This window comes from Pseudopipra pipra, chromosome 23, assembly GCF_036250125.1.
Source record: "Pseudopipra pipra isolate bDixPip1 chromosome 23, bDixPip1.hap1, whole genome shotgun sequence".
NCBI lineage: Eukaryota > Metazoa > Chordata > Aves > Passeriformes > Pipridae > Pseudopipra > Pseudopipra pipra.
In genome coordinates this window covers 5,117,446-5,142,704 of record NC_087571.1, presented here as the reverse complement: position 1 = coordinate 5,142,704, position 25,259 = coordinate 5,117,446, and the positions used below count along the sequence as shown (strand labels likewise).

At 65.6% G+C, this 25,259-nt stretch overlaps 3 protein-coding genes across 5 annotated transcripts; all 3 read right to left on the bottom strand.

The window, feature by feature from the left end:
* Positions 1-423: 423 nt before the first annotated feature.
* Positions 424-3,003, bottom strand: C1QTNF5 (C1q and TNF related 5). Its single transcript, XM_064634538.1, has 3 exons — positions 2,775-3,003; positions 1,774-2,004; positions 424-1,240 (listed from the first exon to the last, which is right to left on the bottom strand). The coding sequence occupies exons 1-3, from the start codon at positions 2,986-2,988 to the stop codon at positions 723-725; spliced, it is 963 nt and encodes a 320-aa protein (XP_064490608.1). The 5' UTR covers positions 2,989-3,003; the 3' UTR covers positions 424-722.
* A 1,283-nt stretch (positions 3,004-4,286) lies between these two features.
* MFRP (membrane frizzled-related protein) lies at positions 4,287-8,664 on the bottom strand. 2 transcript variants are annotated; one of them, XM_064634530.1, is made up of 13 exons: positions 8,372-8,664; positions 8,179-8,290; positions 7,849-7,977; positions 7,368-7,529; positions 7,053-7,287; positions 6,841-6,971; positions 6,587-6,712; positions 6,389-6,465; positions 6,105-6,253; positions 5,742-5,872; positions 5,198-5,332; positions 4,964-5,091; positions 4,287-4,883 (listed from the first exon to the last, which is right to left on the bottom strand). In XM_064634530.1, the coding sequence occupies exons 1-13, from the start codon at positions 8,423-8,425 to the stop codon at positions 4,659-4,661; spliced, it is 1,794 nt and encodes a 597-aa protein (XP_064490600.1). In that variant the 5' UTR covers positions 8,426-8,664; the 3' UTR covers positions 4,287-4,658. The 2 variants fall into 2 exon arrangements, with proteins under 2 accessions (XP_064490600.1, XP_064490599.1); XM_064634529.1 differs by having other exon boundaries at positions 7,849-8,290.
* A 1,858-nt stretch (positions 8,665-10,522) lies between these two features.
* On the bottom strand, positions 10,523-24,751 carry USP2 (ubiquitin specific peptidase 2). Of its 2 annotated transcripts, XM_064634536.1 has the most exons (13): positions 24,498-24,751; positions 19,959-20,698; positions 13,150-13,200; positions 12,772-12,895; positions 12,368-12,479; positions 12,174-12,284; positions 11,951-12,015; positions 11,755-11,858; positions 11,598-11,678; positions 11,385-11,463; positions 11,168-11,275; positions 10,850-10,970; positions 10,523-10,746 (listed from the first exon to the last, which is right to left on the bottom strand). In XM_064634536.1, the coding sequence occupies exons 2-13, from the start codon at positions 20,655-20,657 to the stop codon at positions 10,659-10,661; spliced, it is 1,743 nt and encodes a 580-aa protein (XP_064490606.1). In that variant the 5' UTR covers positions 20,658-20,698; positions 24,498-24,751; the 3' UTR covers positions 10,523-10,658. The 2 variants fall into 2 exon arrangements, with proteins under 2 accessions (XP_064490606.1, XP_064490607.1); XM_064634537.1 differs by lacking the exons at positions 19,959-20,698; positions 24,498-24,751 and adding an exon at positions 15,723-16,300.
* Between the last annotated feature and the right edge of the window lie 508 nt (positions 24,752-25,259).

The window sequence follows — 25,259 nt, the reverse complement described above, 5'->3', positions numbered from 1 at the left end:
CAGCGCGTTCACACTGGGGCGGGGGGCGGGCACGGGGAGCTCCGCAAACTCCGTCCGAGGAGCGAGGGGTACCCACCCCCCACTGGAGTGGGGTCCCTGCTCGCCCCGGATAAGCCCACTCCCCCCGGGGTGGCCCTGGTGGCACCGGGACCCTCCCTCCCGGCGAGGGGTCGGTCCTCGGGGGGGACACCGGGGATGCTCCGGCCCCGCTCCCCCCTCCCGAGCCTCGGGGAGGTGCCGGGGGCTGTCGCAGCGCCGCGGCCGCGGTTCAGGGACGCCACTGCCACCATCTAGTGGCTCCCGCTGGCTCTGCGGGGACAACCCCGTGTCCCCGTCCTTCTGTCTCACCTTCCAGGCAGGACGGCGCAGCCCCCTCCCGCCGTCGTGGTCCCCCCGAGGGCGCCCAGGCAGCCGGCACACGCGTGGCTGAGCAGCCCTTTATTGAGGGTATGGCTGGGGCAGGACGGGCTCCTGGCCCCACAGAGCCGGCCTGGGGAGCAGCAGGGACCGGGCACCGTGTGGTGGGTACCGCACAACCAGGGCATGGGGGCTCCCCCAGAGCCGAGTGCCCGCGATAATAGTGAGCTCGAGGGGTGCTCCTCGCCACACCCAGCATGGCAGAGGGGCTGTATTCCTTGCCCCGAGCAGGGCAGGGGTCCCGGTGCCCTGGCTCCCACCGTGCTGGGGGCTGGGAAGGGGCACATCCCCAGCCGAGGGCGAGCTCAGGCGAAGACGGGGGAGTTCTGCCAGTAGGAGTAGACGAGGAAGCCGGTGAAGGTGCTGTCCGTCTTCACGCTGGCGTAGAAGCCGATGTAGTCCCCCACTCCCACCTGCACCCACACCTCATCCTCGGGCTCCAGGCGCACCAGGGTGCCCCCCGAGAGCGAGGTGGGCTTGGGCCAGTTCCCGTAGTACTGGAAGAAGGAGGCGACGGTCTGGCCGTTCTTCACGATGTCGAACTGCAGGCTGGTGCGGTACACGGTGGCGTGCACGGCGAAGTAGTAGAGCCCGGGCACCTCGCAGGTGAACTTGCCCGAGGCGGGGTCATAGTGGCCCTGCTCGTTGATGAGCACCACGTCGAAGAGGATGGGCTGGTCGGGCAGGGGGGGGCTGCGCGACTCGGAGCGCTTGGCGCTGAAGGCGGAGCGAGGGGCCACCGCGCACTCGCCCTGCGCCCCCTTCTCGCCGTGCAGCCCGTCCACGCCGGGGCTGCCCACCTCCCCGCGGGGACCGGGCACTCCTGGGCGGGCAGGAGGGGGACAGGGTTACCTCTAGGACGTCGCCACTGCCACACAAGCTCCCCCAACCACCCTGCCCTGCCCCAACCAGCCACGCCCGGGGCATTGCCTGGGGAAGCAACACAAGTGGGGAGGGCTGGGTGCGTGAGATAAGTTGGCACGGCATCAATGGTTTGTTGGAGATAGCCCTCTGGCTGGGAGAAAACCCACCCTAGGAGCCAGGGAAGGGATGATGAAGCCCTCTTCCTGGTGGACTCTCCTAAAGCAGGGCTGGAAGAAAAGGATGACATTGGACAAATGCAGCTTTGCCAGTGACAGGGAGCTGCTGCCTTTTACAGGAGCACAGGGTCACCACAGGCAGGACCAGAGGGGGGGCAGTGGCATGGAAGGGGCCCTTTTGCAGGATTCACCCTCAATTTGGCAACATGGGGCTGTGCCAGCATCCAGGACTCACTCCCTGGCATGAGAGCATTCCCCACAGACAGGGCAGAGCAGAGCAGATCTCCCTCCCCAGCAGGGGTGTCTCCGTTCTTACCAGGAGGGCCCATCTCGCCCTTCTCCCCGGGCATCCCCATGGCCCCATCCCGGCCATCTCGTCCATCCCTGCCTGGCAGACCCTGGCCCCCGTGCAGGCCCGGAGTCCCTGGGATTCCTGGCTGCCCTGAGCACAGCCCAGGGATCTTGTTGTCTTCGATCTGCAAGGAGCTGGTGATGAGCCCGAGCAGGAGGAGGAGGAAGAGCTGCTTCATCTCGTCCACTGGAGGGGCTGGAAGGGGCAGAGAAGGGTCATGGCTCTGGGAACCAGAGCAGAGAGGGCTGGGAGATGGGCTGGCAGTGCTCGGCAGGGAGTGGGTGTGGGGGGTCAGCAGGGGACATTCCCCTCTTCTTTTCCCTTTGCCTTTTTGGCAGCTCCTCGCAGCTGCACCTGCTGCAGCATCCCCACGGCCCGTGTGCCATCCCACCACCCTGCAGCCCCTGGGGTGGCTCCCGGGGTGCTGGGGACAGGGAATTGGGGAGGGGGCTGTGGCACGGGCAGCTCTGGGGGTGTGACTGGCAGCTGTTCAGGGTGGGCACTGCCCCATCAGCAGCGTGCCCGGCTCCGAGGGAGCGGGCAGGGGGGATTTAGGGGTGTCAGTGGGTGGGGTTGTTGCATCTGGGGGCGAGTGGAGGGGCGGCAGCTCGGGGAGCGCGGGGCTGTGCCGTGGCCCGGCCCTTGGCAGCATCCCGGCGGCTCCGGCTCCGCTCCACGCCCGCCCGGCTCCCTGGAGGCTGCAGCATCCCCGGACCACCCCGGCGCCGGGACCACCCCGCTGCCCCCGCTGCCCCCAGCCCTTCCCACAACGAGAACAGAGCCCCGCGGCCGGCGCTGGCCCCCCCCGCCCCGTGGCCTCGACCCAGAAAAGCTGCTCTCTCTTTCCCCCTCCACGACTGCAACAAAGAGGAAAAGGAGGAGAAAAAGTGTCTCTTCTCCGCCCAGGCGCCGGAGCCAGGAATTCAGAGAGTCCCAGCTGCCCCCGGCTGGGTGTCCCCACTCACTGCGGTCCCAAAGCTCCTGCTCCGGTGCCTCGTTGCTCTCCTGGGTGGAAGGGCTGCGGCTCTTCCCGGCCACTTCGCTCTGACGAAGGCCCTGGGAGAGGCAGCCTCTCCACCCCCCCTCCTCCTCACGTCTCTCCTCCCAAACTCCAAAGGAAATCAAGGGCCTTGGGAGCCAAAAGCTACAAGACAAGGGGAAAAAGAAAAATAATCCCATGGTGTCGGGAGTGTTGTAAGCAGGGGGAAGGGAGAGCGAGGCAAACAGCCTGGACAAGGGAGGGGAGGCACGGGCTGCAGATCGCCTCCACTGAACACATCTGGGCACCCAGGCAGCAGGATGGAGGGGAGGGAAAACAGGGAAAACAGGCAGCAGGGGTGAAAGGGAACAACAGAGAGGCTGAGGGAGGGAAATCCAGCAAAGACTGGGAGGAAGAGGGAGCCCTCGGGGTGTGAAGGTCTCCTGACTGGCAGCCTTAGGGCTGCTGCTGGCAGCAGAGCTGAGGCAAGGGGGGATGGCAGGGCACACACAACCTGGCAGTGCCAGCCCCGGGAGAATCCGTGGGGAGCTGCAGGAGCCATCCAGGGGGGGGCTGAGGGGGCAGGGCAGGTGGAAGCACAGGCAGAGCAGCGCTGTGGCCGTGCCAGGAGGCAGGGCTGGCCCTCGGGGGACCGTGGAGCACGTGGGGAAGCTTTCGAGGGCGCTCCCAGCTTGCCTTTAACTTGTTCCAGAGCCGAGTGCATCCAAGGGACACGGTCAGACGCCGGGCAGCGGGGCAGTCCCGTGGCTGGGGGAAGTCCCTGTGCCCCACAGCCAGTGGGACACGCAGGGAATGAAGGAACCAGGCGGGCTCGAGCCCCCCGAGCCATGTGGGAATGGTGGTGCCGTGCTGGGTACAAGGGCAGAGCGGGGCTGACCCCGGTGTGTCCTGCTCCCAGTGACCCCAGCCGGGCTGGGGACTTCCCCACATGCTCAGGAGGGGTGGGGGCAGCAGGAAGCACTGCTGGCTCTCTCCTCCCTGTTCCAGTGCCCACAGCAGTGTGGTGGCATTGCTGGCTGAGCCTTCCTGACCCCAGTGCCCGGGGCCAGGCTGGGTGCTGGCAGGGAGCCGCCTGGCTCCTCTCTCCCAAGGTGTGAAGGGACTGTTGTTTTTGGCCAGCTGGGAGCTGGTTTGTGGCCGTGGGGTGGTGCCAGGCCTGTGGCCATCAGGGTGGCCTCCAGCCAGCACAGCCAGCTCAGCCAGCAAGGCCACAGCTCTTGCTCAGGCAGGATCCCTTCTTTGCACCATGGGGCCACCAAAATGACCCCCTCCAATACCCATCCATCTCCCTGGGACCTTGCAAGCCCCCAGCCCAGTGAGGGCACACCTGTCCCTTCTCCCTTGTACCCTCCATTCCTGCTGAAATTCCCCACTCCATCCCTGACTTCCCTCCCTTGGCCCATGCCTCATTTCCCCCAAGGATCTGGCAGGAGCCACACACAGACCCTCCCCAAATAAGCCACTTGTTTCATTGGGGTTTGTCAGCTCCTGAAGCTGTTTATTCCACTGGCTTTGGGGCTGCTGGACACGGGCAGCCCTGGGCTCTTCTTCCTGCAGCCTGGCTCGCCTCTGCCTGGCCTTGCTCCGTTTGGGGAGCATTAGCCCTTTCCCTGGTGCCCCCAGCACAGCTCCTCCAGCCCAAGCCTTTCCCTGTGGGATGTGCCACCTGCTCATGAGGGATTCAGAGCTGTGGGCAGAGGGCCTGACCCAGGGCAGGTGAGGAGCCAGGCAAGGGGGGCTGTGGGTGGGGGCCACCCCAGCAGCTGGGTATTCACACCAGGAGGAGGACAGGAGGGACATTTGGGGCGGGGAGGGTGTCTTCATCCCCTGCTCCTCTTCTCTTGCGGGGTCAGGGCTGGAAGCACTCCACGGGGTCTTTGGAGTCGGGCAGGATGTTGCAGTTGATGGGCCAGAGGATGCCCAGGAGGCCGAGGGACTGCTTGCAGCGCAGCTCTGCCGCCAGGCACACGGCCCGGCAGGGCTGCAGGACCCCCCCGTCCGGGGTGCACTTGGGCACGAAGAGGCTGCAGATGAGCAGGCGGAGGTGCTGGAAGCACGGGAGCTCCATCAGTGTCTGCGGGAGAGCGGCGGTGAGCCAGGAATGCCGTGGGGAGCCTGGAATGCAGCCCAGGGGCAGCCCCGCGGGCGGCTCACCTGATAGTCCTGCAGCACCTCGGCGGCTCCCTCCTGGTCCGGGATGGCCAGCCAGATGTTGGGGAAGGAGGTGGCATTGTAGCCCAGCCCCAGGCACATCTCCACGTGCACGGGCTCGCAGACAGACCCTGCCACGGGGCGGGGGGCTTCAGTCCTTACAGCACCATGTCCCCTGCCCCAGGGGGGCTCAGGAGGGGGCCGAGTGCTGAGTGGAGCACCCGGGGTGGCACTCACCGAAGGCTGGGTAGGACACCCCGGTGCAGTTGAGCTCGTCGGTGCCATCGGGACAGTCGTGCCAGCCGTCACACACCGACTCCAGCGCCCGGCACTCGCCGTTCCTGCAGGAGAACTCTGCGGGGCTGCACGTCTCTGGAAGGTGGCAGAGGCCAGTGTGCCAGGGCGTGGGCATGGCTGGGAGTCAGCCTGCTCGCCACCCCTGTCTCTGCTCTTCTTGTTGGTTGGAGAGGTGACTGTCACCAGCCTGGCTTAGGGAGATCCCAAATTCCCTGGGTTGTTTAGGGGCAGCCTTCAGGTGATGGATTGTGCTCCTGTGCAGGTCAGCCTCTCCAGGTCACATTCCCAGAGCTAGGATCAATGGCCTTATAGGGTAATTCAGGCCCCCTGTGGGCCTGTAGCCCAACCTGCTACTCCAGGCAGGGTCAGCTATAGAGCAAGAGCAGGTTTTTCCAGGGTTTTATCCAGCCTGGCCTTGAAGACCCCCAAGGATGGTGACGGCACAGCCCCCCTGGGCATCCTGTGCCCTTGCTTGGCTACCTACTCTCTGTGGCATTGCGGGCTTGGTAGGTGGCAAAGAACCCGTTGTCTGCTACTCCCTCATCCGCCACGAACAGGACGGTCATGACGTGTCGTGAGGAGGTCAGGGGGGGTGGCAGCTGGTGGCCACAGAACCTGCCAAGGTGAGGGATGAGGTCAGGGGGGGTGGCAGCTGGTGGCCACAGAACCTGCCAGGGTGAGGGATGAGGTCAGGGTGGGCTGAGCAGCACCTCCCCAAACCCCTGCCCTCCGGCGGCTCCTCCCCACCAGCCACCCCCGTGCCTCAGTTTCCCCAGCTGAGCCAGGGGAGCCCCGTGCCCCCAGGCTGGTGCAGCGGGGCTGGAGGTGCCGGGGGGGTGGGCTGTACCTGCCCATGAGGCTGGCGGCCCCCGTGCCCGCGCTGTCGTGCACCTCCACGAAGTCGAAGCTGCAGTCCTCGTGCGACTCCAGGCTGAAGTTGTGGAAGTGCAGGTCGATGACGTGGCCCACGGGCACTGAGATCTGCCAGAGGCACAGCTGCAGGGCAGGGGGCAGCCGGCGACACCCGTGAAGCTGGGCAGGGGCACCCCCGGCCCTCCCCAGGGGGAGGTTGCCTTTCCTCCCTGCCCAACCTCACCCTCACCCTGCTCCCACCGCCGTCCCTTCTCTCACCTGCTGGTGTGGGTATGGCTGGGGATGGTTCGGGGTGGAGAGGTGCCCCTCCAAGGCGGTCAGTGGCCCCCCGCACTCTGCAGGGACACACACATGCAGCTTTACCCCCTCCCTCTCCCTTCCCTCCATCTCCCCACTCATCACTGTGCCACAGTGCCTGAGGGCTGGGGGCTGCAGGCAGGGCTGTGTCCCACCCACCTTTGTGCTTCAGGCTGCAGTTGGCCTCATCACTCTTGTCGGTGCAGTCGTGGAACCCGTCGCAGATGAAGCCCAGGTGGAGGCAGAGCCCCTGGTCACACAGGTGCTCGTCCCAGGCGCAGCTCTCTGCACGCAGACAGAGACAACTCGGGATGGGGGGCGATCCCGCTGGGCACTGTCCCCTCCTGGAGGGACTCCCATGGCTCTGCCCACAGCGAGGAGCCCTGGCAGTGCCCAGGGTGGGGGGCACTCACTCTCACTGGGGGCCACGGCGCGGTAGCGGGCGCTGAAGCCCAGGGCGCCCACGCTGCTGTCGGAGACGAAGGTGACGCGCAGCCGGTTGGAGTTGGAGTTGAAGGTCGGGGGGGCCACGTTGCCACAGAACCTGGGGGCACAGCAAGGGGTGATGCTGCTCGCTGCCCCCTCCCCACCGCACTGCCACGCTCCCCAAGCGTGAGGGTCCTACCTGGTGGGGCCACCCCGAGCCGGGGCAGGATCCACGCCTGGCTCCTCGTAGAGCTCCACACGGTCAAAAAGGCAGGAGGCCGTGCCCTCCACGCTGAACGTCTCCATCTTCAGCTGGATGGCGAGCCCGGGGCCCACCTCGATGCGCCAGATGCAGAGGGCATCGGCGGGGTAGGGCCCGGGGTAGTTGGGGGAGCTGAAGGAGCCCTCGGGGCCCCGCAGGGTCCCTCCGCAGGCTGCACGGGGCAACAGCATGAGCATGAGCTGGTGGAGGACACCCCCAGCCCCAAACACTGCCCCATGTGGGGGCACTTACCTGGTGCTGCTGTGCGGGCTGTGGGCACCCAGCTCTGCGTTGGGGTGGCAGCTGTTCTGGGGGCTGGGGGGTCCCTTCGGGTGGCTGCTGTGGTGGTGGTGGCTGTGCCACGGGCGGGCAGGGCTGTGGCTGGGGCGCCGGGTGGGTGTGGGGACGTCAGCTCTGTGCCCAGGGAAGAGCAGGGACTGCTCAGCCCCAGCAGGGAGAGGTGGCTGCAGTGCAGGGAAGGGGCTTAGGAAGCCCACCCAGCCCCGGTGTGCAGTTCCCAGGGGATCCCACACAGCTCTCCCAGGGGCCGGTGGTCCTGCCACATCCCAGGGAGGTGGAGATCCCCCTTGCTCCTGTGCCTGGGGGCACTCTGTCCCCACCGCGGGCAGACCCTGGGGTGTCCTCTCAGCGTCCCTCTCCCCCTCTGAGCCAGTTCTTTGTCCCCCCACCACACTCACAGCCATCCCCCAGCCCTCGCTGCTCGGGCACTCACGGTGGATGACGATGCCCAGCAGGAGGGCGATGAGGAAGAGCAGGATGGTGCTCATCAGAGCCACGCAGAGCCAGGTGAACTTGCAGTCGGCGCGGTACCTCCAGCCTACCTGTCCCCAGAGCTGCTGGCCTGCGGGGAAGGCGAGGACAGCGGGCAGAGCCCGGGTGCTGCTAAGCCGTGCCCCCACCTCCCTGCACGGCTGGCTGAGCCCTGCCTGGGCACGTCCCCTCCTTTTGTTCCCGGGTCTCCTAAGCAGCCCCAGAGCCCACCAGCCCGCTGCTGCCAGCCCCGCGGGCAGGGGGGGGTGTGTACAAACCCCCAGGCTGGTACCGAGGCCGTCCCGGGGTGATGCAGGGCCGGTCCCATCCTTGTCTGGCGGGTGCTCCGTGCTCGGGGCTGCCCGGGGCTCCTCGCCCTCGAAGACGGGGTTGCAGAACTCGGTCTGTGGGAGAGGAAGCGCGGGTGGCACCGGGGGGGGCGGGCACGTGGGGACCTCCAGCAGCACCCACACCCCCAGCCCTACCTTGCTGTGGTCCAGAGCCTCGGGGCAGAGCGTGATTTCGGTGAAGTCTCTCATGGCAGCGGGCGATTCCTTGGCTGGCTAAAAGCACCCCCAGCACTCCGTGCCCCCCAACACAGCTCCCAGCCCCACACCCCGCTCCTCCCCAGCCGCCCCCATGGGCCCCGGGGCGCTGTGGGCACCGGACACAGGTGGTGGCAGTGCCAGGCTGTGCCTACAGGTGCCAGCGCAGCCCCGCAGCCCGCGGAGCCCCCAGGGCCATGCCCGCCGTGCCGGCAGTGCAGGGAGCCCCGGGAGGCAGCAGCCCCAGTCCCCTCTGCAGGCCCCTTCCCCCTCGCCCCGTTAATCCAGCTCAGCTGAGGATGCCGAGGTCAGGCTCTGGCACGGAGAACCAGCGTCTTAAAGGGGACTGTGCTCTCACCCAACCCACTGGGAGCCTGTCCCAACAGGGACCCTGCTCCTGGGGGCACAGGGGCTCCCTGGGTTTGGCTGCTGACCCTGGGCACCCCACTGTTGAGGGCAGCACTGAGGGGGCTGTGCTGGGGACCCCAGGCTGAGCATGTCCCCCCTTGCCTCACTGGGTGCCCGAGCCCAGCCACCTGCATTCCTGCTGCCCCTTAATGCCTCGGTGCCCGTCTGGGCCCTAAGCAGGGGAGAAAGGGGCCATTGTTCAGGGGCTTTGAGGAAAGAGTCTGGGCACTGCAGGGCTGGAAAGGCTCCTTCTATGTCCGGACAATGGAGGGACTGCCACCTGCACACACCTTGCTCCAGGGACGTGGGTGCTCCAGGGACATGGGGGCTGCTGGGTCTCCAAAGCCATGCACAGCCAGGCTGTCCTGGCACTGGTGGCAGCTTCCCACCACCCTCCCTCCCAGAGAACACCACGTGCATGCAGAACTCTTTTCAAGCTCGAATTTATTCCCGCACGAGTCTCCCTTGTATGAGACACTTCCCACCCACCTTGCTTACACAGTAAACAAGCCACCTGCCAAGCAGCAGCGCTGCCCCAGTCCAGTACCTGCCCCGGGCAGCCCCCCCAGCCCGGCCTGCCCTCCCTGAGCCCCGCTGGGATGCCCCAGGCTGGGCAGGGTGCTCGTGCCAGCGCTCAGCCCGTGCCCGCAGGGCAGTGAGGGCAAAGCCAGCCAGGTGCTGGGTTGGATGTAGCTGCCCTGCAGGCTGGGATGGTGCTAGGTCGGGCCCATCCCTCCTCCCACTGCACCTCAGGCAAAGGCTGGACGGGGAGGAGGTGAATAAATTAGAGAAAAGGCTAAAAAGGCCACTGGCATTTGCTTTAGCTGGAGGACGGAGCAGCAGGGTGGGTCCCCGGGCACCCAGGGGGGGGCTCCTGATCACGGGGAGGAAAAAGCCCCAATTGCAGATGGTCCCGGAAAGCCACTGTCCTCCCCTCCCTCTCCTCCACAGGAAGGATGTTCCTGTGCAACCCCAGTGGCCCCCGCTCCCCTAAATGGTTTAAGGCACCGTTGTATGAGGAGGCAGGTAAAAACCTACCCGAGGCATCCCCCGACACCAGTCCCCGGAGAGGCAGGAAGCGGCGGGGTGGGTGCTCCAGGTGAAGCAAAGTCCACTATAAATACATATAAATTCCACAAAATGTTCTCCTCCCTCCTGTCCGTGAGTCTGGGCCTGAGCTCAGGCTGCTGTGAGGAGTGTTTGTGTGGGGCAGCTGCTGGGGAGCTGCTGCCTGAGACGGGACGGAGGCAACTGGAGTGCTGGAGTCCTTTGCCAGGAGGTTTGGAAGTGCCAGGAGGAGGTCGGGAGCAGTTCACCAATCCTCTGGGGTAGCCAAGCAGGTACAGGAGTGCCAAGAGGCCAGGAGGGATGAGTGAGGCTCTCCTGGGTCCCCAGCTCTGGGTGCTGCTGCCCCAGGGGAGCAGAGGTCCTGGCTGAGTCAATGGGACAGGCGGCCCCATTCCTGTAGAGTCCCTTGCTCTGGATTTTTATTACACACCAAAAAAAAAAAAAAAGAAAAAAGAAAAAAATAAAAGAAAAAAAAAAAAGGAAAAAAAAAGAAACTAAACCCCCACGGTAAAAACCAAATGCCAGCAACCAGAAGGTGCCTGGGCTGCCTGAGCCTTGTGTCCTGCCATGAGCTGCCCCTCCTCAGTTCGCAGCTGGGCTGTCCTTGCCCGGGCTCTGCTCCTGGCTGCTCCCTCTGCAGCCACCTCGGGGGGCTCTCCTCTTCACCTCCCTCTTGCAGCTGGGGGGCCACACGGCCGGGACCTGGCTCTGAGGGGTGGCACAGGGGTCCCCAGGGAGGCAGCAGGGCTGGCTACATGCGGGAGGACGGGCTGGCCAGCTCGTAGAAGAGCAGGTAGGCGTCGCTGCTGCGGACGTGGCTGGACGACATCGGGGTGACGCTGCGGAGAGGGCAGGAGAGCTGTGAGAAATGGGGACGGGGCACCAGGATTCCCCGAGCAGGGGGTTCCCTGCTGGCCCTGCCCCATCCCACAGCAGCCTCACCGGGAGTCGTTGAAGGTGTGCCACTCGCTGGACACGGGGCTCTTGCAGTAGGCTGTGTAGTGTCCCCCCATGGTGGTGCCCGAGTGGTTGGAGACGGCGTAGAGGTTGTAAACGGCGTGATCTGCGGGGGACAAAGGTGCTGCTCAGCCCCGCTGCCCCCCAGCATGCCAGCACGGGGCTGGATCCCTGGATTCTGTGGCTCCCACCCCTCAAACCCCTGTCCCCCACCACGACTGTGACACCCAGGGGAGCACAAGGAACACGGGAGTCACCAGACGCTCAGGGCTGTGCTGGAGCCAGGCAGGGACTGGGACTCACTGCAGCTCTGCGAGGCGAACTCCCGGAGGTCCAGGTCCTTCAGCTGGAAGTTGACGAAGGTGGTGAGTTTGCTGCTTCGTATCCTGGCCTCGGAGAAGCGCTTCAGGTCTGGGGGGTGTCATGTCAAGGAGCCAAGGGACAAAGGGGGGCCCGTGAGAAACCACCTACCACCACCCCCAACACTCCCTCCACCCCCATCCCTCTGCCCAAAGGATACGAAGCACCAGGATCTTGGGGAACTTCTGGATGCTGAATTTCTTCGTGCACCTCGTCCTGGCTTTGCAGCGACAACAGGTCTGTGGGAGACAAACAGCACAAGCAGGAGGGTGAGGGCAGAGGCCAGTCCCCCCTGTGCCCACAGTGCTGGTAACACAGGCATGGGGGGGGAAGGTGCCCACCCTGCCCCCAGGAAAGCCCCCCTGCCCCGTACCGGTTTCTCGTCCCCATCCAGCACGTCCTCTTTGGTGAAGAGCCGGAGACAGTCCATGAGCGTCACCTCCCCGTAGCCTTTCTGTGGGAGCACAGGGAGGGTCAGGGACAGGGAGTGAGGGGCAGGGGGCCGGGGGTCATCACTGGGGGTGCCTCACCTTGGGGATGGGCAGGGACAGGTCCCAGAAGGGGTCGAAGGCGGTGGAGCAGTAGCCACACTCGCTGCAGGTCAGCGAACTCTTCAGCTGCCCAACGAAGAGGTCTGGTGGGGTGGGACAGAGCAGGGTGAGACCCCCGGTTCCCAGCCCAGCTCCTGGCCCTGCCCTGCCCTCCTGTCCCCCCAGCCCTGCTCACCGCTGATGCGGCTGTCCTCCCTCTCCTGGTACCTCCTCCACATCTGCCGGCTCTTCTCGTCGTCACTGCAGGGGGTGGGGAGACACACGGGGAGTGAGCGTGGCCTGGAGGATGCCGGCCCTGCCACCCAGCCCAGAGAGACCCCTGTGGTCACTGTCCCTGGGCTGGGCTTGCAGGCAGTGAGCTCGTCTTACCCAGTTCCTCCACCCCAGGCAGCACTTACGGGAGGTGGTCCAGGGTGTCCGTGCTGGCCCGGGGCCGCACCAGCACACGGTTCACCTCGCTGTGCAACCCATCCAGGAGGAACCGCAGGAATTCCTGGGCATCCTGCTGGCTGCAAAGCATGAGGCACTGCCGGTGAGCGGCAGCAGGGGGGGCTCAGCTCCCCCCACCGCCGCTGCGCCCACCCCCCCTTACTTGTAGCCGACGAAGCGGGGGGCGTATCTCTGGATCTGCGTCTTGAACTCGGAGGGGCTCACGCTTTCGTTGGGGGACGAGGTCCAGAGCAGCTGGATCAGCTTTGCAAACTCTGCGGGCAGAGAGGCAGGTCAGCAAGCTGGGGTGGCGTGGCATCGCTGTGCCCCCCCGGGGCAGAGCTCAGCACCCCACCTGGGGGTCCCTGCACCCGATCCTCCCCCTGGCTGAGCACCCACGGCACAGCGCCCGCCCCAGCAAGGCTGGGGAGAAGCACCGACCTCGGGGTGGGTATCCCCAGGATTTGGGGCATCCCGGGGGGGCGAGGATGTGCTGCAGGGCTGTGCTGCGGGGCTGTGCTGCAGGGGAGCCCCCGCAGTCCCCAGGGGCCGGCGGTGGACACTCACCTGACATGAGCGCCGTGCGCATGCGGCTGTTGTTGTTGAGGTCCCGCAGGTACTGGTTCTGCAGGCAGTAATCCCGCAGCTCCTTGGTGTTGCTCAGGCACTGCAGGATGGAGTTCATGAAGCACTGGGGGAGGCAGAAGAGAAAACCATGGCAACGGGAAGCAGAGGGAGGGAGGCGGTGGCAGAGGGACACCTGGGGTGGGTGGGCAGAGGATGGATGGGGACAGAGCAGCGCAGAGCAGGGGAAGCTCTTCCTGCAGGGAGCTGCCAGGGTGACAGAGTGGGTGCTGGGGAGCGAGGAGGAGGGCCAGGGCTCCCCCCTGCCCCACAGATGTGCACGGGGTGAGCTGGGGCCATGGTGCCTGGGCACACACTCACCGTATTGCCGAGGTTCCGCAGCCCAGTCAGCCCCTGCACCGCCTTGGAGCTCTGCAGAGAGAGGGAAGAAGGTTGAGATGGTGCTGCACTGGCCATGCCACAGACATGGTGCCACAGACACCCTCATGGAGCAGACCCTCCAGTGCCAGCAGAGGCCCCATCCCGCTGTGACATCATGGGCAGGGCCAGCACCGCAGCTGCTCTCTGGGCCAAGGACCTGGGGAGAAGCCATGGCTGGCCTGCCCCGTCCTGCCTGCCAGGCGACTGCTGCTGGCCCAGGGCGATGCACAGGGCTCAAAGTTCTCCTTGCCTGGTGACACTGCTGCCCCATGCCCTGGGCCGTGGGCCAGTTCAGCCCCCTCGGCTGCCTCCACTGTCCCCCCTGGGCCCCAGGACACTTGGGGATGGCAGTGCCCCCTGCCTGCCCCACGCTGCAGGAGGAGCACAGTCCCCTGTCACTGCCCACCTTGTCCCCTCCAGGACGCCCTGCACGAACGCAGCCCAGACTTTGGCACAGGTATTTTGCAGGATAAAGTCCACCTGAGAAAGTGCAAGCCCAACCCTGCAGCAGAACAGGGCTGTGTGCCCAGCGGTGCCCTCCCAGCCTCTCGCTGCCCTGGCTGTGCTGTACCTGTGCCATGGGGGCTGTCCCAGGTCCCCAGGTGTTCCCTGAGCTGGGCCAAGAAAACATGCATAGGCAGCTGGGCTCTGGGGCCAGGAGGCATTGCCACTCTTTGCTGGACACACTGAGACCACAGAGGGGTCTGGAGGGCCCACCAGCCCTCTCCCAGTGTGTGGGACAGGGTGCTGCTGGGGAGGAGTGGTGGGAGCCCAGGGGTCCTGCTCGGGGTAGTGATGGGACAAACGTCCCCAGAGCAGGGGTGGGGTCCAGCAGGGTCAGACCACTGACGGTGCTCCCTCAGATGACCAGGATTTAAGGATCCTCAGGCAAACGCCCCAGCTGCCCACCCCAGGCTTGAGGAGGGGGAGGAGGAGAGGAGGGAAGAGGAAGAGGAGGGGAGGGGGCCCAGCAGCTCCGAAATAGCAGCAGCTGGTGTGTGTGTGGGAGGTGCTGAGCACCCAGCCCTGACAGCAGCCCAAAATAACCCAGATCCAGTTACACGTGCTCCTTAGCGACGGCACAGGCATCACCCACCGCAGCGGGCACCGGCACCAGCGGCGACCGGGCCGCCCTGTGTGGGCACACGTGGCCCTGCCGGACTGACCACGCACCCTGTGTGCCACGCCAGTGCCCCGTGGTGCCCAGATGTGGCTGAGCACAGACCTCAGTGCCAGGGGGTGGCTGTCCAAAAGTGCCAGGAAACCCCCCCCAGCTTTTCCCCAGGGACCGCCAGGCTGAGGACAGGCTTGGTTGGGCAGGGGGTGCCAGCAGTGTCTGATGGGTCAGTGCCACACCATGGCTGCAGGAGCTGGCTTGGATTTGGCCCACAAACAGACAGGGCCGAGCAGGCACAGGAGAGGTGGGTCTGTGCCCCAACAGTCTCCATCACTTGAAGGGTCTGACCCTCGGAGGGACTGCTGCTTGTGTCCCCACAGCTATCATAGGGAAGGTCACGGTGCCAGGGGTGAGCAGCAACCCCTGGGAGCTGCCCCAGTGTTCCCCAGCCATCCCCACCAGGACGCTGCTTGTCCAGTCGCCCTGGCCGGGCAGCTCCTGCCTGTGTGCCAGGAGGGACTGGGCTGTCCCACCAATGTGAGTGCAAACCTCCCCACAGATCTGGCATTCCCCCACAGCCAGGACCTGAGCCTGGTCCTGATTCCTCCCAGAGCCTGGAACGACCCCAGGGGAGGGCTGGGGCTGCGGGGTGGGGAGGGGGTCAAGTACTCCCCTACCTTGGTGCAAGCCTGTGTGCACCGAGGTGTTATTTCCCTCCCTGGATTTCCCTCCCCTGGGTGACTCAACTCCAGCTAATCCCCCTCTCCCGTACAGGGTTTTATCTAGGACACGACATGCTCAGAGGCGGTGAAGGAGAGCTGGCTCACGCGGCGTGGCTGGGGAGTCCCCGAGGCTGCACTGCAGGACGGGGACAAGGGACAGGGGATGGGGACAGGGGACACGACCCGGACCGTCCTACCCCATCCAGGTCCGCACACCCCGTGCCCGTCGGGGCAGCAGGAGAGCCGGAGCAGCCAGGCTTACATAAGTGCCCAGCCCCTGCCCTCCCTGCCCCTTGCTCTGCCATCCCTGCAGGGAAGATCCGCCCCGCCACCGTAGCCCTGGGGACAGCGTTCAGTCCGGTGACACTGCCAAGGGGCCAGTGCGGCCAGCAGACCCCTTCCTTGTGGTGGGCAGGCTGGGACAGAGGGACCTGGCCAAGGTCACCACAAGGGCAGGGCTCGGGAGGGGAACCCAGGTGTCCTGACACGTGCGTTCACCTGCTCCCTGCCGTCCTGCGGGACGCCGGGACGCGCCGTCCCCGCGGCCAGCACCCACCCCCGGGCAGCCCATCCTGGGGCACGGGGGCCGCCACAGGGTACCCCACACTCCCCAGCGAGGGCGGGGGGGCCCCCCTTCTCTGCCCCCACACCGGGGGGCTGCGGGCATCTCATACCTTGGTCTTATTGAGGACGAGCCCGACGAAGGTGGAGACCAGCAGCGACCCTGGCATGGAGGCGCGGGGCCGCAGGTCCTTGTGAAGGTCGGGGAGCGCGGGGGGCTCCTCGGGCAGTGTCACGGTGTAGGAGTCCCTCATGGTGGCCCCGGCAGTCGCGGCAGGGCGGCGAGGACCCGCCGAGGGCAAGGGGGTGCCGGGGGGTGCCGGCTGGGCACCCCTCGCCCGGGGCCGGCTGGAGCCGGGGGCGCGGGCTCAGGCGCGGAGCCCCCCGTGCTTGGGCGTGCGGGGCCGGTGCCGGTGCCGGCTGCGGGGCTGACGGGCACCTGAGCGGCTCTGACATCAAATGGGTGGGGAGGCGGCAGCCGGGGCTCGGTGACGGGCTCGGTGACGGGCTCGGTGACGGGCCAGCCCCCGCGCACCGCGTGGTACAGCGCGCCGGGAGACACAGGGGGGGCCCGCGAGGGGCGGCTGTACCGCGGGGGGACACGGCTCCGAGGGGCTCCGGGGGGATGCCATACCCCCTCCGCACCTCTCTCAACTCTCCCGTACCCCGACACCGGCACCCTGCGGGGCAATGGGGCATTTGGGCAAGGCGGCAGCCGGAGGAGCGCCCGCCCACCCCCCCAGTGCTCCCCCGTGCTCCCGGCTCCGCGTTCCCGGGGCTTATGGCACCGGCTGTCCGGCCCTGGGCACGGCGTGTTCTGGGCAGGCACCGGGCGGAGAGCGGGGCTACCCAGCCGCGGGAGTCGCTCGCCAACACTGTCTGGGTAACGCAGGGGCGGCCCCACAGCATGTGGGTGCTCGGGGTGCCCGCATACAGAGAGGGGCTGTCAGAGAGGGCCGTGGGGCTCCCGGGCATGTGCCTTCCCTGCGGGGCCAGTGCCAGGTTACACATTTTGGGGGAACCCTCCTCCTCAGGGGATGCAGTGGCGCTGAGCTCAGAGGTGTTTTAGTGCCCTGTGCGGGGGAAAAAACTCCCCCCCAATCCTACGTGGAGCAAAGACCCCACCTGGCGTCTCCCCTCGGTAAACTGAGGCACGGCATGGGCAGGGCTCCAGCTCTTCTCCTGCAGCAAGGGCAGATGCGGAGGCTGGCAGGGAGCCCGGGTGTCCTGCGTCCTAGTCCTGCGTCTCCCTCTGCTTCACCCCTCTGACCGCAGCAGGACGAGCGGCGGAGCTTTTGCGCCTGCTGAGCGCGCCCAGGTGTCCTACCGCCCGCTCAGGGAAATTTCCATGGGCGACCGAGGCAGGGAGTGCAGCTGGGCTGCTCTGACACCGAGAGGGTACCCAGCAGCGCCTGCTCCCGTCCCCTGCCAGCCCCCAGCACACCCCCATCCAGAGGCAGGGGCTGCCGAATCCTGATGGCTGCAGACGCAGCCTCCCCTGTCCGCGGCACAGCCGGCAAAGGGGCTGACTGGGGAAGGAGGAGGGGGGAGGGAGGAAGGGAGACTATTTTTGGCACCGGCAAAAAATATCTGAGGAGGCATCTTGCAGCGTTATTCATCTGCAGGGCCAGGGCTCTCGGCACCACAACAGGACGCCTGTCGTAATCCCGGGCCCCGCGCGTGCTCACACACGTGTGTTTATGTACACACCCCGCGCTGTGTACACCGTACACATGTGGGGACACGGCGTTCACATGTGGGGACCCACCCACTGCCCTCTCCACCCTGTGGGATTGCCCTGCAGCGCTCCCACGGGTCACAGCCTGGGCCCCGGGGCCGTGGCACAGCTCCCCGAGATCCAGAGCTCCTGCCATCCTGCCCGGGTGGGTATCCCAGGGGCAGGATCAGCCCCGGAGCACAGCCTGCCCCATGGGATGCTGGTTCAGCACTCCCCACGGGGCTGCACCGTGCCGGCAGAGCCGGTTCTGTGGTGAGAGGGTGACGTTCAGCCACATCCCTTGTTGAACCTCGTGCCCTGGTGTCATCGGGCGCCCTGGGCCAAGGACCAAATTCCCCTCCGAGCCAGAGAGCGGCACACAGGCTCTAAGGGCGAGGCTGGGGCAGGAGAGACAAGGGGAGACCTGGTGGGGTGGCATCACCCAGAACCAGGTCCGTGCCCTCAGCTGTCCCCTCTGCAGCGGTGACCTTCTGCTGCGGGCAGAGGTTGCCACAAGGCCCGGTTGGCACCGCCACGGCAGGCAGGGCCGGGACTGGCTGCGGGCCAGGGACGTCAGCTGCTCAGGATGGGACTGCGGAGAGCTGCCGGCGGGTTTGCGGGTGGCTCTGGCCTCCTGACCCTGTGTACACCCGGGGTGGTTAATGGGGCGGCACCGCTCCAGCCCTGCCCCTCACCAGCCTGCCCTTCCCAGGAGCCAGCACAGCAAAGCACAGCCACTCACTGCAGCTGCACCTTTACCCTGTGGGACAGTAAACTGAGGTACAGAGTGATGGTGTGGGCAGGGACAAACACCAGCACCCTCACCTGCTGGCTGCAAAGCCCTCCACAGGGTGGCTTGTAGAGGCAGGAGGTGGCTGGGGAATAAGGGATGGGAGGAGGCACTGAGCCAGCCCTGCTGTGCCCTGGCTCTGTCGGGAGTGGGTGCTGCTGGCACTGCCCTCAGGGGCTGGGTAATGGGGCAGAACCAATGGCAGTGCCGGGGCTGCAACATGCGCCTGTTTCCGGCTCCTGGCACGGCCGCAGGCACCCAAGTCTGTTTTACGATCGGGACATTTGCTTGGGAAAGGGAGAGGGGAAAAAAGGCACGGCAGTGGAAAATAGCAGGTATGCCCATCAAAGCACCGAGGAAACCTAAGCTGGTGCGGCTGACCCAGCCTGCCCCAGCGTGGTGCTGTCCCAGAGCCACCTTTGCCACCCGTCAGCCAGCCCTGGCTGTGTTCACGTGCAGACCACAGGGCTGTGGTTTGGGGCTATGCCCCATGGACATCCCATGGCAGCAGGCTGGCATCCACATCACAGCAGCGTGTGGGCACTGGGGTGGGGACCCTTCCTTAGCAGTGGCAGTCAGGGCTTTCCAGAGTGCACATGCCTGGCAGCAGCCACTGGGTCCTCCCTTGGTCCCCCCCTTCCAGGGCCTGGTGTGGGAGGGGGAGGCAGGAATTCCCTTCCACAGCAGTGATGCTCCACTCTCCCAGCTCCCCAACCTGCTCCCTTGCCCCAGGGATCAGGGAGGTGGGCACAGGGGGTCCCAGACCAGGGCAGGGTGCTGCTGGCACTGCAAGTGCAGCTGGTTCTGTGGTGGAAGGGGCACAGGGGAAAGGGCATGGTAAGGGATGTGAGAGCACTGGCTGCAGAGGGAAACAGGTTCCTGTCCTGCTCCCAGGGAAACAGAAAAGAATCCTCCAGCACTTTTCCTCACGGTTTGGCAGATGTCAGTGGGACAAAGACGCAGGGAAGCAAAGGGCAGGTCAGACCCCGGGCTGGGGCAGACCAGCCTCCACCAGGGGGGAATGGAAACAAAGTGGGAGACACGGCAGGCACAGCCTGACCAGATCTTGGAAGGAAACCTGAGTGGAAAATTACCAGGCTGCTCCCCTGCACACCCGAGCTGGGCTGTGTGTGACTCCTGCTCCCGACCTGGGCAAGGGCCCTGGGGCTGCTGCAGCACCGAGGGGTACCTGGGACACGGAGTGCCTGTCACCCTGGGTGACCCTGCCCAGAGCAGTGCTGCCACGGGGAAACTGCTGCTGCCACAGGGGCTGGGGCACAGAGCCCTGAGATGGCAGCAATGGATCATGCCAGGGGACTGGCATCAGTGGGCATCAGTGAGCAACCTGACTGGGCACCGAGTCACTGTGGCAGAGCCAGCACCAGCCAAACCAGCCATCCCAGCAGGGCGAGTGCCCAGCCTGGTCATGTCACCTTCCCGCGCCGGGATGAGGCAGCAGAAAGCCCCTCCTCGGGCGGGGGCCATCACCCACGGGTCACACACGCACGCAGAAAGGTGCAGCGGGCACAGTCCTGCCAGGACATGGGCACCCTCAGCCACTGGGTGAGGTTTGTTCCCAGCAGCGTGTCCGGTGAGCACAGCCCTCAGAGGACACCCTCCTGGCGGCACACGGGCTGCCTCAGCAGCTCCAGCCCGGCACTGCTGCGCCAGCAAGGGCATCTCGGAGGGACAGGCGCAGAAACTGAGGCCCGGGACAGCACAGCACGTGGAGATTCCCAGGGAGTGCACCAGCGCTCAGGCTCCCCGGATGAGCACAACCACGGACCGTGTACCCGCATCACAACACAGCTGAGCCCCCCACCCCCAGCCAGCACCACGTACCGTGGGGTCCTGGGCGGGCACGTCGCAGGGGTCGTCGCTCCTCTCGCAGGGCTGGCTGGCACAGCGGGTGCCCGAGGGCGGCAGGGCCGAGCCCAGGCTGGCCTGAGAGGGGCCGAGGTGGCCGGCGGAGAGGCTGCCGTGGTTGCTTTTCCTGCCGTAGCTCTCCAGGTACCCACGGACGTAGTCGGAGTGGGTGGCAGCCTCGTAGAGCCCCTGCAGGGTGCCGGGCTCCTGCCGGGCGCGGGCGGGCGCGTAGGCGCTGTCCGAGGTGTGCAGCCCCGAGAACTCCCGCGCCAGGTCCGAGTGGCTGATGGATTTGTGGCGGCTCAGGGGCGCTGCGGCGGGCAGGTAGCCCGTGGGGCTGGTGGGGGTCCCTGTGAAGGAGTAGCAGCCCCCCCCGCTCAGCCCCCCGCCGGGCGGCCGGGGCTGGGCGCGGATGTAGGAGGGGCTCAGGCGGATGCTGGGGTCGGGGTACAGGGGCAGCCTGTCATAGCCGCTGGTCGGGGACAGCCCCGCGTGGTGGTAGCGGGGGGAGCCCAGGTAGCTGGCTTTGAAGCCGATTTTGTCGCTGTCTGCATAGGACAGGGTGGATCCATAGGAGCTGTAGGAGCTGTAACCGCCGGGCACTTTGCTGTAGGTGGTCTCGGTGTAGCGGGAGGAGTCCACGTAGCGCTTCAGGGTGGAGGAGAGCTGGGACATGCTGCAGGCTGGGGCTCAGAGGGCTCTCCTGGAGGCATCGACTGCAAGAGAAGAGCCCAGGGGTCAGCTTTCAAAGGCCGTGGTCAGCACAATGGAGCACCCACCACCCCCACCCACCCAGCAGCCTGCTGTCCTGGAACACCCTGGGAGAGGTGTGCAGGTGACAGGGAATCCAGGGGACGAGGGGTGCTCTGGGGTGCAGTGTGGCCGTGGTTCCTGCCACCTGTCAGCGTTCCTGAAGAGCCCGGGGCAGCAGGACCCAGCTGGCACTGCCACCCATGTGCCTTCAGGCACCTCACACCACAGAAGGGAGCCCCAGGGCACAGCCAGGGCACCCAGCATTCCAGCACCCACAGATACCCAAGCCAAGGGACTGCAGCAGTCGTGCCTGCATCCCTGGCATCCCTGACACACTGTCCCATGGCTGGAGAGGTGTCCCCAGTGCCTCCTCCAGATGGGAGGTGGTTACCTGGTCACAGTCACATTGCTTAGGCCCAGCTCTGCCTGAGACAGGCAGGGGGGATGGACTGATCCAGCCAGCCCAGCACCTTCCCTGGGTTATTCAGAGTGAGGGCTGGGGCTTGGCAGGGGGCTGGCATTTCAGTTTGCTGCCAACAAACTGAAAGGGAAACTGAGGCAAGGTCGGGACCCGAGCAGCCTGCTCATCTCCCTGCCACGGCTGTGCCCTGGGAGCCTCCCATCAGTAATTCAAGACGAGTCTTCCTGTTGAGGTGATGTCTGTGCCCCCACCCTCCAGGCAAAGCCAGGCTTTAAGGGTGGGCAAAACCCCAGCACTCGGTCCCCACAGACAGCAGGGGTCTTCTGCCCCGTGGCACCCACACAGGACAGGAGAGGAGCACACAGGGGACAGGGACAGAGGCACCCAGAGGCAGCCTGGAGGAGGGACAGGGCAGTGTGGCAGCCAGCAGCCTCCAGCACCCGCAAACACAGGCTGTGTGGAGCTGGAGGAAAGTTTTCTCTCAGCACCCACGCCGAGGCTGGTTCCCTACCTGTCCTGGGGCTGTGGGTGGCACCGGGGCGGGCAGGACCCCAGCCGAGCTCCTCTGTCCTGGTGGTGCTGGCGCTCAGCTCCCCCTGTGCCTGGTGTCCCTTCCCTGGCAGGACAGTGGCTCATGTGGCTCCGAGAGTCTCCAGTCACCCGGGAGATGACCCTGATTCACAGGCTTTTCCCAGCCCAGCCGGGGCGGGCTCTGGCCCAGCTCCAAGCTGGGAGGTGACAGAGCCTGTGCCTGGCCCGTCCCTCGCACGGTCCCGGCAGCACACAGGGTGCATCCAGGATTGGGGATGGGCGCTGGATCCCAGCTTGTCACTCCCTGCCTGATCCTGGGGGAGCCCAGCCTCCTGCTCACAGCCCCGGGGTGTGACCCCAGTGTGGAAACACCTTGGAATTGCTTTTAGGAGAGGGTGGTGAGAAGCACCCATGGGCTCCTGGCAGACAGCCCCGGGCTTTCCAGCATCCTGGGTGCTGTTGTTATTGCCCAGGGAACAACCACATCCCACAGTGGAGAGGGAAATATTTACAAGCAGGAGCAAGGTGGAGCACACAGACCTGTTTGGGAACAGAGGCTGGAGGGTGAATAACCTGCTCCCAGGCAGGGACTCCACGAAACACCCGGCTCTCCCCAGCCAGGCTGCCACTGCCCTCACCAGGAGTGAGGGCCCAGGAGAGGTTCTGCCAGTCAGGATTTGACATAGACAATGAGGGAATCTTGCTTGGAGGGATGTGGGACCCCAGCCAAGGGACTGGCACTCTCTGCAAGTGCCAGAATGAGCGTGGCAGAGCCCCTCGGCTCCGTGTGCTCGTGCCTGGCTGTCTGCCCTGCTGGGGCGCGGAGCAGCCTGGCACAGGACCCTGTCTGGGCTATCCCTGATCCTTGTCCCCCTCGCCAGCAGAGATGTTCTGAGTGCTGGGACAGCCCCATGCCATCACCCACTGCCAGCAGTGCCCGTGCTCTCTGACAGCACCCTGTGCCATCACCCAGTGCCAGTGTTGCTCGTGATCTCCCACTGTGCCGTGCCAACACTGACACTGGCAGCATCAGGAGAGCCTCCAGTTTGGAAGCAGGAGGGCAGCAGGTGCTCTCTGGCAGCAGGACAGGTTTCCACAGGGCAGCAGGTGCCTGGGAATGTGGGGGAGCTGATGGAGGGATGAGGGGCCCAGGAGCAGGAGCCAGCTCCAGGCATGGCAGCTACCCCATCTCTTGGGAAGAGAGGTCTTACCATGGAGGAACGTCACATCTGCTAGGACTGCCTGTGCTGCCGAGTCCCCACGTCACATCCAAGTGTATCCCAGGGCAGAGGGAGAGCGGAGTGTGCCAGGAGCCGCAGGAGCTGACGGGGGTGTGAGAAAACCTCGGGTCCTCCCAGAGCTTCCTGGGCTCCTGGCCCCTCCCTGCCTGTCATAGTGCTGAGCTTTCCTGCTGCCTGGCAAAGCCCTGGGGCTGGCAGGGCTGAGTCAGCCCTCCTGCTCCCTCATCATCCTCCCGAGGTGTCAGGAGAAGCTGAGGCACAGGAATGTCCGGTCTGCACTCACGTGGCCAGGCAGGAGCCAGTGCCAGGACATGGCAGCAGGACACCCTGGGACTGCTTGGAGTGCTGGGGAGTCCTGCCCTGGCCTCCAGCTCCGCCAGCCTTCCCAGAGGGAAGCTCAGCTAAAAGAGGGGAGGCAAACCCTTCACCCTGGAGGCAGAGGATCAGAGACCCTACTCTGTCCCCAGCTGCCCTGCCCATGCCCGGTGGCAGCTGACCCTTCTCTCCTGCCTGTGCCTGGTGGCAGCTGACTCTCTTTTCTTGCCCATGCCTGGTGGCAGCTGTCCCCTCTGTCCTGCCTGTGCCCCGTGGCTGCTGTCCCCCTCGGTGGCCACAGAGCCCCAGAGCAGGCTCAGCTCAGCTTACACAGCGCTGGCTCCATCCAAGGTGTCACAGCTCAGCTGCTTCTCACTTACACAGGCTTGGAGCTGTGTCCCCTGTCCCCTGAGACACAATGTCCCAGCCTGGAGGTTACGTGGGAGCTCCCAGCAGAGGCAGAGTGGGGACCCTGTGTGAGGCACTTTGTGTGCTCCAGTGTACAGGTTTCGGATGGAGGGGCTCCATGTCCAGCTGAGAGTGCCAGAGGGGTGGGACAGCCTCCTGCACATTCCCCAAGGGGCACAAGGCAAGGGATCCCTCTGGGATTCCATCTCCCTCTAGGGAAAGTGGCCCCGAGAAGCCCTGGGGAGAATGTGCTGCAAAATGTTTGCTCCCTACAAGGAGCTGGAGTCATCCTGTCAACAGATGGAGATCCCAGTGCTCTTCCCCTGTGCCCCCCCAGCACTCCCAACCCCCAGAACGATGGACACTGCCCAAGGTGGCTCAGGCAGCTGAGGCCAGCCTGGCCAGGGCCCTTCCCCTACCAACCCTGGGCCTGAGAACCCTCCAAACTCACACCACATGTGCTGGCCGGGAGTCACCGCCCCGGTGCTGCTGACACATCCCCACCTGGCTGCACAACCTGCTGCTCACCCCTTCTGGGCCACCCCCCGGGCAGCAAAACCCCAAACCCACGGGGAACCCTGACATAAGACCCAGGGCATGAAGTATTATTGCTTTGAGGTCTGTGGGTGCAAGGAAAAAAGAAGGGACCCCCAGGCAGGAGGCTCTGCCCACGCCAGGGGGACGAGGAGGCTGCCGGGGAGCTGCCAAGTTTTTTGTGTGTGAACTGAACCTGTAGAGAAACCTCTCCTCTGCAGTTTTACGCAGATGGAGGAAGAGGGGGGGCAGTTTCGTCTGTCTCTGAGTCCCCCTCCCCAGGGTTGTGTCCCCTCCACCTCCTCCACTCACCTGCGTGTGGGGTGGGCGGCCGAGGGCTGGTCAGGAGGACGAACATCCAGGCATGAGGTGATACCCACGGGGCTGATCCTGCCTCCTTTGGGATCTTCCCCTGGTCCCAGAGAGGGGAGATGTGGAGATGGGCAGCAGCAGAGCCCTTTGGAGGGGACAGGACACCCCCAGCTCAGCCCCTCTACCCTGGGAGCGAGCGCGGTGGCTGGAGGGGGCCGAGCCCGAGGGCTGTGGGGCCACACGTAAAAAAAAAATGCCACCGCAGAAATTCAGGGCTCAGGTTACCGGCCAGATAAATATAGTGTCTTTATCTGACCTCACAGGGCGCTGAAACGCTCCTCTCGCATTCCAGCCTGGGGAGGCTTAAAGGGGACGTGAACCCGAGGTGGGCTGGTGGCTCACGGCAAGGGGGTGCCGGGAGGGGAGAGGCTGCGGGGGCCGCGGGGGCTGTGGGAATGAAGGAGGATGACCCAGGGTAAGTGTGGGGAAGGGAGGGATTTGGGGAGGGGGATGGAGGTCCGAGAAGGAAAGGATAGATGAAGGGTTAAGAGAGGGAGCGGGGTGGGACACAACTTGGTGTGGAGGCAGAAGAAAGGGGCGTCCATGGCTGCCAGTAAGGTCTGGAGCAGAGCACGAGGGTGAGGGGATGGATTGGTCGGGGTTTTGCCCCTCTCGGGGCAAACCAGAGGGGGAAGAGCCCGCTAAGGCTGCCGCAAAGGTGGGCACGGGGCAGCTGGAGTGGCGTGGCCATTCCTCACGGAT

What these genes read in the sequence shown, in the direction of transcription:
- C1QTNF5 (XM_064634538.1), bottom strand. Translation starts at nt 2,988, where the DNA reads ATGGGATTATTTTTCTTTTTCCCCTTGTCTTGTAGCTTTTGGCTCCCA. An exon ending in GCAGGAGCTTTGGGACCGCA is followed by an intron (nt 2,005 to 2,774) that starts GTGAGTGGGGAC and finishes TGCCCCTTCCAG; the next exon opens with CCCCTCCAGTGGACGAGATG. An exon ending in GGGCGAGATGGGCCCTCCTG is followed by an intron (nt 1,241 to 1,773) that starts GTAAGAACGGAG and finishes CTGCCCGCCCAG; the next exon opens with GAGTGCCCGGTCCCCGCGGG.
- MFRP (XM_064634529.1), bottom strand. Translation starts at nt 8,425, where the DNA reads ATGAGAGACTTCACCGAAATCACGCTCTGCCCCGAGGCTCTGGACCAC. An exon ending in CTGCAGCCTGAAGCACAAAG is followed by an intron (nt 6,466 to 6,586) that starts GTGGGTGGGACA and finishes GTGTCCCTGCAG; the next exon opens with AGTGCGGGGGGCCACTGACC. An exon ending in AGGTGCTGCAGGACTATCAG is followed by an intron (nt 4,884 to 4,963) that starts GTGAGCCGCCCG and finishes GCTCTCCCGCAG; the next exon opens with ACACTGATGGAGCTCCCGTG.
- USP2 (XM_064634536.1), bottom strand. Translation starts at nt 20,657, where the DNA reads ATGTCCCAGCTCTCCTCCACCCTGAAGCGCTACGTGGACTCCTCCCGC. An exon ending in TGCGGAACCTCGGCAATACG is followed by an intron (nt 12,896 to 13,149) that starts GTGAGTGTGTGC and finishes TGCCTCCCCCAG; the next exon opens with TGCTTCATGAACTCCATCCT. An exon ending in GTTCGCCTCGCAGAGCTGCA is followed by an intron (nt 10,971 to 11,167) that starts GTGAGTCCCAGT and finishes TGTCCCCCGCAG; the next exon opens with ATCACGCCGTTTACAACCTC.